This window comes from Pan paniscus, chromosome 1 (genome assembly GCF_029289425.2).
Source record: "Pan paniscus chromosome 1, NHGRI_mPanPan1-v2.0_pri, whole genome shotgun sequence".
NCBI classification, from domain to species: Eukaryota; Metazoa; Chordata; class Mammalia; order Primates; family Hominidae; genus Pan; species Pan paniscus.
This window is the reverse complement of record NC_073249.2, coordinates 205,156,078-205,170,219: the sequence shown is the minus strand read 5'-3', so window position 1 is coordinate 205,170,219 and position 14,142 is coordinate 205,156,078. Positions and strand designations below refer to the sequence as shown.

The following is a 14,142-nucleotide window of genomic DNA, read 5'->3' as shown; positions in this document are numbered from 1 at the left end:
CCATGAGAAAAATTCTAAAAGGAATTAAGGTCTTGCCTTATCAGATATTTTTCAAATACTATAAAATAATTAGAATTGTGGTATCACTACAGAGTTATTCAACGAAATTAATCAATGGCAAAAAAAACAGGGTTGAGAGGCTGGGCGCAGTGGCTTACACCTATAATCCCAACACTTTGGGAGGCGAAGGCAGGCAGATCACCTGAGGTCGACAGTTCAAGAACAGCCTGACCAACACGGAGAAACCCCGTCTCTACTAAAAACACAAAATTAGCCGGGCGTGGTGGCACATGCCTGTAATCCCAGCTACTCAGGGGGATGAGACAGGAGAATCGCTTGAACCCAGGAGGTGGAAGTTGTGGTGAGCCGAGATTGCGCCATTGCACTCCAGCCTGGGAAACAAGAGCGAAACTCCATCTCAAAAAAAAAAAAAAGGACTGAAAAATAAACCCAAGTAAACATAGGAATTTGCCATGTAATAAAGGTGGCTTTTTAACTGGTGAGGAAAAAGACTGAATTGTTCAATAAATGGTTTAAGACAACTGAGTAGCCATTTGGTAAAAGGCAAAATAAAATATTGATGGATCCCTACCTCAATCCATAAATCAAATTAAATTATAAAAACATAAAGGTTGCATAAAAGTAAACCATCAGTACTAAAACACAACATGAATGAATATTTTTATAACCTCAGAATTGGGAAATCCAGAAACCATAAAAAAAAGCATTCATAAATTTTACCACATAAAAAATCAAAAACTAACGTACCAAAAGGAAAAAAAGCCCACAAAGCCCAAAAATACCACGGAAAATATCTTCGACAGAAATAATCAATAAACTAGGCCGGGCCGGGCATGGTGGGTCATGCCTGTAATCCCAGCACTTTGGGAGGCCGAGGCGGGCAGAACATGAGGTCAGGAGATTGAGACCATCCCGGCTAACACCGTGAAACCCCGTCTCTACTAAAAATACAAAAAATTAGCTGGGCGTGGTGGCAGGCGCCTGTAGTCCCAGCTACTTGGGAGGCTGAGGCAGGAGAATGGTGTGAACCTGGGAGGTGGGGCTTGCAGTGAGCCGAGATCGCGCCACTGCACTCCAGCCTGGGTGACACAGCCAGGCTCCATCTCAAAAAAAAAAAAAAACTAGGCCAGGCGTGGTGGCTCACGCCTATAATCCCAGCACTTTGAGAGGCCAAGGCAGGTGGATCACCTGAGGTCAGGTATTCAAGACCAGCCTAGCCAACATGGTGAAACCCCGTCTCTACTGAAAATACAAACGTTAGCCAGGAGTGGTGGCGCGGACCTGTAATCCCAGCTACTTGGGAGGCTGAAGCAAAAGAATAGCTCGAACTTGGGAGGCAAAGGTTGCAGTGAGCTGAGATCACACCACAGCACTCCAGCCTGGGAAACAGAGCAAGACTCTGTCTCAAAAAAAAAACCAAGAAAGAAAGAAAGAAAAGAAAGAAAAAAGAAATATTCGGCCAGGCGTGATGGCTCACGCCTGTAATCCAGCACTTTGGGAGGCTGAGGCAGGCGGATCACATGGTCAGGAGTTCAAGACCAGCCTGGCCAACATAGTGAAACCCCTCTCTACAAAAATACAAAAATTACCCAGGCATAGTAGCAGGCACCTGTAGTCTCAGCTACTTGGGAGGCTGAGGCAGGAAAATCGCTTGAACCCAGGAAGCAGAGGTTGCAGCAAGCTGAGATCACACCATTGCACTCCAGCCTGGGCGACAGACTGAGACTCCGTCTCAAAAAAAAAGAAATATTCAATAAGCTCTTGAAAATCAGTAAGAAAATGACCAACAATCCAGAACACACAATTCACAGGAGAAATACAAATGGCAAGTAAATATAAAAAGGAGAAGGGACGCAGTGGCTCACGCCTGTAATCCCAGCACTTTGGGAGGCCAAGGCTGAGGATTTCTTGGGCCCAGGAGTTCAAGACCGGCCTGGGCAAAACATGAGATCCTATCTCTATAAAACTAAAAAATAAAATTAAAAAGATGCTCAATGTCACCAGCAAAAAATGGCAAATGAAAATAAGATGCTATTTTTCGCTAATCAGATGGAAGCTGGGAATAGAAATGCTTTGTATAAGGTAATAGGCACACTCACTCTAGAGGACCAGGATAAATGGTATGAACTTTTGACATCTATCAAAATTCTAAGCAGTCCCTTTACCTCAGCAATTTCTCATCTAGCAACCTAAGTGAAAACACTCACTCAACACTCAAGATCGATGCAGAGGGCTGGCTAGGGCAGCACGGGTTGTATTATCAAAAACCGGAAACCCCAAAGTCCATCAACAGGAAACTGGTTAAATAAATTATAATGCAGGTTAGGCACAGTGGCTCACACCTGTAATCCCGGCACTTTGGGAGGGCAAGGTGGAAGGACTGCTTGAAGCCAGGAATTCAAGACCAGTCAGGGCAGCATAGCAAGACCCCATCTCTATTTTTAAAAAACTATGTAACTGGCTGGGTGTGGTGGCTCTACTAAAAATACAATAATTAGGTGGGTATGGTGGCATGCGCCTGTAATCCCAGCTACTCGGGAGGCTGAGGCAGGAGAATCCCTTGAACCCAAAAGGTGGAGGTTGCAGTGAGAGCAGATAACGCCACTGCACTCCAGCCTGGGTGACAGAGCGAGACTCTGTCTCAAAATAATAATAATAATAATAATAATAATAATAAGGCAGGTATGTATTTGGGGCTCCTGCTAAATGAGATTTTAGCTTCTCTTGCCACACACAAAATTTGTAACTGTGAGATAATAGATGTCAATCTGCTTCATTACAGTTACCATTTTACTATCTGTATGTATGCTATGTTATATACCATAAACATACATAAGAATATTTTTTAAGAAAGAATAGGACCGGTCGCAGTGGCTCATGCCTGTAATCCCAGCACTTTGGGAGGCCAAGGTGGGCAGATCGCGAGGTCAGGTGATCGAGACCATCCTAGCCAACACAGTGAAACCATATCTCTACTAAAAATACAAAAATTAGCCAGGTGTGGTGGGGCGCCCCTGTAGTCCCAGCTACTCAGGAGGCTGAGGCAGGAGAATTGCTTGAACCCGGGAGGCAGAGGTTGCAGTGAGACAAGATTGCACCACTGTACTCCAGCCTGGCAACAGAGCAAGATTCTGTCTCAAAACAAACAAACGAAAAAAGAATAGCCAGGTGCAGTGGCTCACACCTGCAATCTCAACACTTCAGGAGGCTGAGGTGGGCAGATCACCTGAAGTTAGGAGTTTGAGACCAGCCTGGCCAACATGGTGAAACCCTGTCTCCACTAAACTACAAAAATTAGCCAAGCATGGTGGCCCATGCCTGTTGTCCCAGCTACTCCGGAGGCTGAGGCCCAAGAATCACTTGAACCTTGGGAGGCGGAGGTTGCAATGAGCCAAATTCACGCACTGCACTCCAGCCTGGGCAACAAAGCTAGACTCTCTCAAAAATAAATAAATAAATAAATAAATAAATAAATAAGGCAGCTCTACATGCATGAATAGAAACAAGTTGCAACAAAGTATGTATTGTGACTCCCCTTTGTTCTTTTTCCTTTGAGACAGGGTCTTGCTCTATCGCCCAAGCTGGAGTGCAGTGGCATGGTCTTGGCTCACTGCAACCTCCACCTCCCAAGCTTAAGCCATCCTCCCACCTCAGTCTCCAGTGTAGCTGGAACTATGGGTCCTCGTTAGGGTTATTTTGTTTGGTTGGTTGGTTTTTATTGAGACAGAGTCTCACTCTGTCACCCAGGTTGGAGTGCAGTGGCTCAATCTTGGCTCACTGCCACCTACACCTCCTGGGTTCAAGCAATTCTCGCGCCTCAGCCTCCTGAGTAGCTGGAATTACAGGTGTATGCCGCCATCATGCCCAGCTAATTTAGTAGAAATGGGTTTTTGCCATGTTGACCAGACTGGTCTCAAGCTCCTGACCTCAAGTAATCCTCCCACCTCGGCCTAACAAAGTGTTGGGATTACAGGCGTGAGCCACCGTGCGTGGCCCTCATTAGGGTTTTGGGACTAGAGCTACAAAGCCACTGAAGTAAGGTGGCATGACACTGGCTTTCTAGAGTGCTTCACACATTTCTGTAATGTTTTAATTTGGTAATAGTCATATGATGTTTCCCTAATGAGAACAAAACAGACATTGTACTCCCTATACACGGCTGGAAGCATAAGTAAATCCAGTCTTTGAAAATTCATATCAAGGCTGGGCATGGTGACATGCACTTGTAATCCCAGCTATTCAGGAAGCTGAGGAAGGAAGATCCCTTGAGCCCAGGAGTTTGAGACCAGCCTAAGCAACATAGTAAGACCCTGTCTCAAAAACAAAACAAAACAAATTTCACATCAAAAGATTAACTGTAACAAAAAGAAATTGTAACAAAAGAAATACATATTAAACATATGAAACCCTTTGCACTTAGATCAAAAAGTGTGACTAACACATTATGTTGGTGAGGGTATGATGTATATGTAAGATACTCTTACACATTGACAGGGAAATGTAAAGAGAAACCCTCATTCTGAGGGGCAATTTAGCAACATGGATCAAAATGAAAAACACACATCCCTTACCCAACAATTTTACTTCCAGGAACTTACTTGACCACCAACCTCACTGTTAACAAACAAGTCTGCCCTCAAGACACATAATATTTGCAGAATTCTGTGGACAGAGGATTTAGTACACACTGCTTTCATCCTGTGATTGCCCTAAGTACTTTCAGAAATGTAAACAGTCCTGACACATGTGGTCTTTGAATATGGTCAAACACCTCATTCTTCAGCTTTGGTATCTCATAACAAATTGTTGCATAAAGTATGAAAAATACATATTGGTGATACTATTTATTTATTTAGTCTCTTCTTGCAAAGAGAAGAAATAAACAAAAGGAGAAAGGCTCATGTCTGGAATCCCAGCAATTTAGGAGGCTGAGGAGGGAGGACTGCTAGAGCCCAGGAGTTTGAGACCAGCCTGGGCAATGTGACAAGACTCTGTCTCTATAAAAAAGGAGAAAGTGAATAGTGTCTTGTCTCAAAAAAAAAAAAGAAGAAAGTGAGTAGAAAGAGAGCTTTTTGGATATCTAAATAAAAGCTGACAGGGCCAGGCACAGTGGCTCACGCCTGTAATCCCAGCACTTTGGGAGGCCAAGGCGGGGGGATCACTTGAGGTCAGGAGTTCGAGACCAGCCTGGCCAATATGGCAAAACCCCATCTCTACTAAAAAATTAGCCGGGCGTGGTGCCTGCAATCCCAGCTACTCGGGAGGCTGAGGTAGGAGAACTGCTTGAACCTGGGAGGCGGAGGCTGCAGTGAGCCGAGTTTGCGCCGCTGCACTCCAGCCTGGGCAACAAGAGTGAAACTCTGTCTCAAAGAAAAAAAAAAAAAATTAGCCAGGTGTGGTGGTGCATGCCTGTAATCCCAGCTACTCAGGAGGCTGAGGCAGGAGAATCGCTTGAACCTGGGAGGCGGAGGTTGCAGTGAGCCAAGATTGCGCCACTACACTCAGCCTGGACAACAGAGCCAGACTCCATCTGAAAAAAAAAAAAACACCAAAAATTAGCCGAGTGTGGTGGAGCATGCTTGTAGTCACAGCTACTCGGGATGCTGAAGTAGGAGGATGGCTTGAGCCCCTGGGAGGCAGAGGTTGCATTGAGCCAAGATTGCACCACTGTACTCCAGCCTGGGCAACAGAGCCAGACCTTGTCTCATAAAATTAACTAATTCATTAATTAAAACTGCTCAAACCTTGGGTGAGGTGTGGCTTCTTACAAGACCAAAAGCGTCAAAAAAAAAAATAGTACAATGTTGGAGCCAGGTGGTTCACACCTGTAATCCCAGTACTCTGGGAAGCTGAAGCAGGACTGCTTGAGGCTAAAGGTTCAAGGTCAGCCTGGGTAACATAGTAAGACCCCAACTCTACAAAAAATACCAAAAAAATTAGCTGGGTGTGGTGGTACAACTTGCAGTTGTACCTACTGGGGATGTTGAGGCAAAAAGATCACTTGAGACCAGGAGTTTAAGGCTACAGTGAGCTACAATCACACCACTGCACTCCAGGTTGGGCAACAAAGCAAGAACCCTGCTTCATTGATAAGAATAAGAAGGCGGAGAACAAGAAGAAATTGGACTACATCAACATGAAAAGCTTTTGTACTGAAAATGATACCACCAATAAAATTAAAAGCCATAGAAATTAGAAAAAATATTTGCAAATCATATATTTAATAAGGGACTTATATGCAGCATATATAAAGAACACAACTTGGCTGGATGCAGTGGCTCACACCTGTAATCCTAGCACTTTGGGAGGCTGAGGTGGGCGTATCACAAGGTCAGGAGTTTGAGACCAGCCTGGCCAGCATAGTGAAACCCCGTCTCTACTAAATATACCAAAAAAAAAAAAATTAGCTAGGCGTGGCGGTGTGTGCCTGTAGTCCCAGCTACTCAGGAGGCTGAGGCAGGAGAATCGCTTGAACCTGGGAGGCGGAGGTTACAGTGAGCCGAGATGGCATCACTGCACTCCAGCCTGGGTGACAGAGCGAGACTCTGTCTGAAAAAACAAAACAAAACAAAAACAAGACCAAAAAAAGATCACAACTCAATAACAAAAGGCAACTCAATTTAAAAGCACGCAAAGGATTTAAACAGACATTTCTCAAAAAAGATATATGAATGGCCAATAAGTACACAAAAAGATGTTTAACGTGATTAGTCATCAATGAAACACAAATCAAAACATAAGACACCACTTCGCACCCACTAGGATGGCTAAAAGAAAAAAGGCAGTAACAAGTATAGGGACGTAGAGCAATTGGAATCCTCATATACTGCTTGTGAATATGTAAAATAGCGCAGCCACTCTGGAAAGTAACCTGACAATTCCTCAAAATATTAAACACAGACATGGTGGTTCGTGCCTACAGTCCCAGCTACCAGGGAAGCTGAGGCAGGAGTATTGATTGAGCCCAGGAGTTCAAGGACAGCCTACACAACATAGCAAGACCCTCATCTTAAAAAAAAAAAAAAAAAAGCCAAAAAAAGGCCATAAACAGTTTCATTCATGCAATCCAAGCATTTCAGGGGGCCAAGGCAGGAGGATCACTTGAAGCAAGGAGTTCAAGACCAGCTTGGGCACCAAAGTGGGACTCCATTTCCACAAATTTTTTTTTTTTTTGGAGACGGAGTCTCGTTCTGTCACCCAGGCTGGAGTGCAGTGGCGTATCTCAGCTCATTGCAAGCTCTGCCTCCCGGGTTCATGCCATTCTCCTGCCTTTGCCTCCCGGGTTTATGCCATTCTCCTGCCCCAGCCTCCCGAGTAGCTGGGACTACAGGCATCTGCCACCATGCCCGGCTAATTTTTTGTATTTTTAGTAGAGACGGAGTTTCACCACGTTAGCCAGGATGGTCTCGATCTCCTGACCTCGTGATCCGCCAGCCTCGGCCTCCCACAGTGCTGAGGTTACAGGCGTGAGCCACCACGCCCAGCAAAAAAATTTTGTTTAATTAGCCTCCTGTTGTGGCATGTGCCTGTAGTGGCAGGAGGCTGAGGCGGGAGGATTGCTTGAGCCCAGAAGTTCAAGGCTGCAGTGAGCCATGATTGCACTGCAATACAGTCTGGGTTACAGAGTGAGACCTCATTAAAAATAAATAAATAAATAAAAGTTAAAAGAGCTGGGTGCGGTGGCTCAAGCCTGTAATCCCAGCACTTTGGGAGGCCGAGGTAGGTGGATCACCTGAGATCAGGAGTTCAAGACCAGCCTGGCCAACTTGGCGAAACCCAGTCTCTACTAAAAAATACAAAAAATTAGCCGGGTGTGGTGGTGGGCGCCTGTAATCCCAGTGACTCAGAGGCTGAGGCACAAGAATCGCTTGAACCTAGGAGGCAGAGGTTGCAGTGAGCCGAGATGGCGCCACTGCACTCCAGCCTGGGCAACACAGAGAGACTCCGTCTCAAAATAATAATAATAATAATAAAAAGTTAAAAGTTACCACACAACCCAACAATCCCACTTCTTGTTCTATAACCAAGAGAAATAAAAACAAATGCCCACACAAAAACTACTACACGAATGTTCATAGCAACATTATAATAACCAAAAAGTAGAAATGACCCAAATGTCTATCAGCAGATGAATGCAAATTAAAAATGTGGTAGATACAGAGATATGATGGCATATTATTGATCAATAAAAGGAAAAGAGGCAACAAGCACATGAAAAGACGCTGAACTCATTAGTCACTAGGAAAATGCAAATCAAAACTACAAAGATGCATCACTTCACACCCAACTAGGAGGGCCTAACCAGAAAAACAGAAAATAGTACCTGTTTATGAGGATGATGAAGCATTTGAACCCTCATACATCACTGGTGGGAATGTAAATCGGTACAACCACTGTGGAAGTTTCGCGGTTCGGTTAAGTTAAACACAGAATTGACTGTGTATGACCCAGTAATTCCACTCCCAGGTAAAGAACTGAAATCAGATGTTCAGACCAAAACTTGTATGCAAATGTTCAGAGAAGTACTACTCAAAATAACCAAAAGGTGGAAATAATCAAAATGTCCCTCAACTGATGAACAGATATATAAAACGTGGTATTATCCATAAAATGGAATACTACTCAGCCGTAAGGAATAAAGTACTGACACATGCGCAGCAGGGATAACCCTTGGAAACATTATGCTAAGTGAAACTAGACACAAATGGCCACGTACTGTATAATTCCACTGCTATGAAATATTAATAGAGAAATCCAGAGACAGAAAGTAGATTAGCAGTTGCCAGGGGCTGGGCGAGGGGGGAAAATGGGAAGTGACTAACAGATGCTCAGTTTCCTTTTAGGATAATGAAAAGTTCTGGAACCAGATAGTGGTGATGGTTGTACAACACTATAAAGGTACTGAAACCCACCGAACTGTGCACTTTAAAATGGTAAACACTGTCATATGTATTTCCCAGGTATTTTTTTAATGAAATGAAGTGCTGAAACATGCTACAACATGGATGACCCTTAAATACATAAGTAAAGGAAATCAGTCACAAAAGTCCACGTATTTTAGGATTCCATTTATATGAAATGTCCGGAATAGGGAAATTTAGAGGCGGAACATACAGGGCATACAGAGCCAAGATAATTTTTTTTTTTTTTTTTTGAGACTGAGTCTTGCCCTGTTGCCCAAGCTGGAGTGCAGTGGCGTGATCTCGGCTCACCGCAACTTCCACCTCCCGGGTTCCAGGGTTCTCCTGCCTCAGCCACCCCAGTAGCTGGGATTACAGGCGCCCGCCACCACCCCCGGCTAATTTTTGTATTTTTAGTAGAGACGGGGTTTCACCATGCTGGCCAGGCTGGTCTCGAACTCCTGACCTCGTGATCCGCCCATCTCGGCCTCCCAAAGTGCTGGGATTACAGGCATGAGCCACCGCACCCGGCCTATTCTTTTTTCTTTTAAAATTTTTATTTTAAAAATTTATTTTTTTAAATTTATCCAGCGTCTCACGACGCTGTCTCGAAAAAAAAAAAAGTATCGGCCTGGCGGGCAGTGGCTCACGCCTGTAATGCCAGCACTTTGGGAGGCCAAGGCGGTCAAATTATCTGAGGTCAGGAGTTCGAGACCAGCCTGACCAACATGGAGAAACCCTGTCTCTACTAAAAATACAAAAAATAAAAATAATAAAAAAAAATTAGCCGGGCATCATGGTGCATGCCTGTAATCCCAGCTATTCAGGAGGCTGAGGCAGGAGAATCGCTTGAACCAAGGAGGCAGAGGTTGCAGTGAGCCGAGATCACGCCATTGCACTCTAGCCTGGGCAATAAGAGCGAAACACCGTCTCAAAAAATAAATAAATATCAGAAATTGGCCCAGCATGGTGGCTGACGCCTGTAATCCCAGAAGAGGCGGGCAGATCGCTTGAGCCCAGAGCTCGAGACCAGCCTGGCCAACATGGCGAAAACCCGTCTCTACTAAAAATACAAAACTGAGTCGGGCGTGGTGGCCCGTGCCTCTAATCCCAGCTACTCCGGAGGCCGAGGTGGGAGGATCGCTTGAGCCTGGGAAACGGAGGTTGCAGTGAGCCGAGCTCGTGACACTGCACTCCAGCCTGTGTGACAGAGTGAGACCCTGTCTCAAAAACCACCAGAACTATTAATAGTTTACATTATTTGGTTAGTCTGGAAACTAATTACGTTGAGAAACTGACTGAAGCTTGATTATTTCTATTATACACAGACTTCAGACATTCCAGAACTTACTGTTAAAGTCAGATTTACCCTCCTTGTGAGACAGACGCCCAGAGCTTGGACTTATTCGTTTGCTTTATAGAAACTCCCTAACTTATTTCACTTCTCATACTAGACTTTAAGCTCCAAAGCCAGAGACCATGACTTCCATTCCTTCCGGATCCCCCAGCGGAATGTAAAAACTCCAGAAAGCATTTCCTAAATGCCTGCCGAAACACGGCTACTGAGCATGCCCGGCTTGGCCAAGTCAATTTCAACAACATTCTGAAACAAAAACTACAGTTCCCGCGTTACAAGGTGGAAAAAAGGGAATAAACAGGAGCAAAGCCTAAGGATTCAATCTATAGGAGGCGGTTAAGGAAAGGCAAGGTTCAAGGGCGGCGCAGACGTGAAGGACAGCACTATCACAGCTTAAACTTGGTACTCGGTAAAGTGGTGTCGAACCAGAACGACCAAAGAAAGGCTTAAAAAAAAAATACTAGATTAACGAGTGAGGGAAGGCCAACGGGGGTGCAGGGTATCGATGACGTAGGCTGACCACAGTTTTTTCTAAAGCTGCCCTCTACAAAAATAATACTAAGATGATCAGGCCTTCGGTGTCAACACCAACAAGATACACTGTGATGAAGCTCACTTCCAAAAAGTTCCTTTTTACAAACGAAAGAGCCGTGCTGTGGCCAAGATACCCCAGCCATCAACGCTTGCTAAGCTCTCAGCTCCTGCCTTCATCTCCACCGCCATCTTCTGGATGGGAACCCAAACCTTCCTAAAGTGCTTTGGCCAGCATCACCTCCGCGCACAGCCCGGGAAGCCAGCGTTTCCCAGGTCGCGCAGACGGCGCAAAGGAGGAAACTCCACCTCGCTCGGCTCCGCGCCTCCCAAATGCACGCAAAGGGCTGCCGTCTTCCTTTCCCCCACCCCGCCCGGGCTTTCCAAGGTCCGGCGCGAGGAGCCCGCGAGGCGCGGTGCGCGGGCCTCACCTGCACACGCCGCGAATGCAGGGCTCCAGCCAGATGCGGTAAGCGGTCTCGATGTGCTCCTGCGACACCTCCTCGGGCCGCACCGTCTCCGCCCAGCGCCAGGCCGCCTTCTCCAGCTGCAGCCGTGGGGCCATGGCCTTGGCCCCAGGAACGCCTCCCGAGCCAGACCGCCGCAGCCGCCGCCGCGATCTGCACTGCCGCCCCAATGGGCTCCGCCACCTGCCAGCAAGGAGGACCTGGCGCTCCTTCAGGCAGCTGGCCAGTCAATCACCTGTGCGCGCCACTGCCGCCGCGCCCGCCCGCGCCCGACCCGCACGACCGGCCGCAAAGCGCCGCCGTCGACACCCGACACACCCCGCGCCCGCGGACGTTAAAGGTGGACTCCCCGCCGCGCTGAGCGCATGCGCGTTCCCAGCAGCCTCTGCGCCTCCCGCGCCCCTAACCCGACGGGCTGAGGTAGAGGAAGCGTACGTCCGAGGCGGTCTTGCCACGTCCTCACTGGCACTTCTGGAAAAGCAGCGTCTCAGCCCCCGTTCAGGGCGGCGCACTACGTACCACTACTCTAACAAACCAGTGCCTCGAAAGCTATTTCTTGCCTCCGGTACTTCCCTTTTAACCATGAAGTTTTCACGCTAGAGGCTACTCAACGCACACAAGGCCCGCCCAGACTGTGGAGCGGGACCTGTTTAGAGTAGAAACCGAGTCGCCAAAGAAACCAGTGTTGGCTCTTTAGAGGGAGATTTAACTTGAGCCTGGACCGGTTCCGAACCCCTTTCCCGAGCCCTCCTGACGTCATGGGACCTTCCGGCCTTTTCCCGTGCTAGGGTGGGACTACGTGTCCCGGCATGCCCTGCGTCCTGCCACTCACTGTGAGGCATGCTGGGATTTGTAGTCTTCGAGGTGGGAGGGCTCAGTGCGCCGCAGACTGTGCGGGCGGGGGTCCGAGGTGCCAGGGTGGAGTTTCTCTGGTGAGCAAGGTCATGTTTGCTGTTGGCTCCCTTCTCAAGACTGTTACCTCTATGCCAGGATTTTCTAGTTCCTCTCTAGCTCCTGGTTTAAAACATTTCCTTTCTGCGACTCCTGCCCCAGGACATAAAGAGTAGCTTTATGAGAATTGTTTTGCAAACTGTAAAGAACTCTACTAAAGTGAGGATATTTAAGAATTTTGAATTTGAATTAGAGCTCTGCCAGAATCTAAGCGCTAACTTCTGACTGAGCTGCTTGCCTGCTGGAAAACCTTAGGCTGAATTCTTTAGATAAACATTCACTGGGCCGAGCACCGTGGCTCAAGGATCCAATCCCAGCACTTTGGGAGGCCGAGGTGGGCGGATCACCTGAGGTCAGGAGTTCGAGGCCAGCCTGACCAAAATGGAGAAACCCCGTCTCTACTAAAAATACAAAATTAGCAAGGCGCGGTCGCGCATGCCTGTAATCCCAGCTACTCGGGAGGCTGAGGCAGGAGAATCGCTTGAACCCGGGAGGCGGAGGTTGTGGTTAGCCGAGATCACGCCATTGCACTCCAGCCTGGGCAACAAGAGTAAAACTCCGTCTCAAAAAAAACAAAAAAATTCGCTGAAGGCAGAAGAAAGTAAGATGTGGTCCCTGCCCTTGGAAGTGAGTTATAGGGAGTGAGCGGTAGAAATACAAAGATCCCCATCCCAGTCTTGGGAGGCTTCGGGGTACTTGAGAAAAGGCTTCCCAGAAGTAATTCCGAAGCCCGCCTTTAACGGGTGAGTTGGACTTATCCAGGATAGAAGAAAGACACCATTCCAGAAAAAAAGAAACCACAAGGAGCAAAGGCACAGAAGAGAAAAGCTTGGCGTGAGAGGGCCACAATTTCTGAGACAGGGACAGGTGAGAGTTATGGCTTGAAAGGAAGACCTTGCCGCCGGGCGCGGTGGCTCACGCCTGTAATCCCAGCACTTTGGGAGGCCAAGGCGGGCGGATCACGAGATCAGGAGATCGAGACCATCCTGGCTAACACGGTGAAACCCCCTCTCTACTAAAAATACAAAAAAAATAGCCGGGCGTAGTGGCGGGCGCCTGTAGTCCCAGCTACTCTGGAGGCTGAGGCAGGAGAAGGGCAGGAACCCAGGAGGCGGAGCTTACAGTGAGCGGAGATCGCGCCACTGCCCTCCAGCCTGGGCGACTGAGCGAGACTCTGTCTCCAAAAAAAAAAAAAAAAAAACAACAACAATAAAACAACAATAACAACAACAAAAAAAAAACAAAAAAAGGAAGACCTTTATTCAAAGTACCCACTGAAGATATACAGCTGTTGAGTGCTATAATGGAGATTTGCATTTTGTATAGTGAGGCAGAGAAGACTTTTTTTTTCCTGAGACGGAGTTTTGCTCTTGTTGCCCAGGCTGGAGTGCAATGGTGTGGTCTGGGCTCACTGCAACCTCCGCCTCCCGGGTTCAAGCGATTCTCCTGCCTCAACCTCCCAAGTAGCTAGGATTACAGGCTTTTGCCACCACGCCCGGCTAATTTTTTTTGTATTTTTTAGTAGAGACGGGGTTTCACTATGTTGGTCAGGCTGGTCTCGAACTCCGGACTTCATGTGATCCGCCCACCTCGGCCTCTCAAAGTGCTGGGATTACAGGTGTGAGCTACCGCGCCTGGCCTCCTCCCCTTTTTAGACCATATAGGGTAACTTCCTGACTTTGCCATGGCATTTGTAACCTGTCATGCACTGGTGGGCATGTCTTTTAGCATGCTAATGTATAATAATTAGCGTATAATAATTAGCATATAATAAGCAGTGAGGACGACCAGAGGTCAGTCTCATGGCCATCTTGGTTTTGGTGGGTTTTAACCAGCTTCTTTACTGCATTCTGTTTTATCAGCAATGTCTTTATGACCTGTATCTTGTGTAGACCTCCTATCTCATCCTGTGTCT

General features: G+C 47.0%; 1 protein-coding gene across 2 annotated transcripts in view; it reads right to left on the bottom strand.

The window, feature by feature from the left end:
- Positions 1-13,696, bottom strand: part of USP48 (ubiquitin specific peptidase 48) — a 106,337-nt gene extending 92,641 nt beyond the window's left edge. The window contains exon 1 of one of the 2 annotated variants that reach the window (XM_008966556.5): positions 11,241-13,696. In XM_008966556.5, coding sequence (XP_008964804.2) covers positions 11,241-11,374 — 134 coding nt within the window. In that variant the 5' untranslated portion in view covers positions 11,375-13,696. The remainder of the gene's footprint in view (positions 1-11,240) is intronic. The other variant, XM_003813953.5, reaches the window with a different exon arrangement.
- Positions 13,697-14,142: the final 446 nt, after the last annotated feature.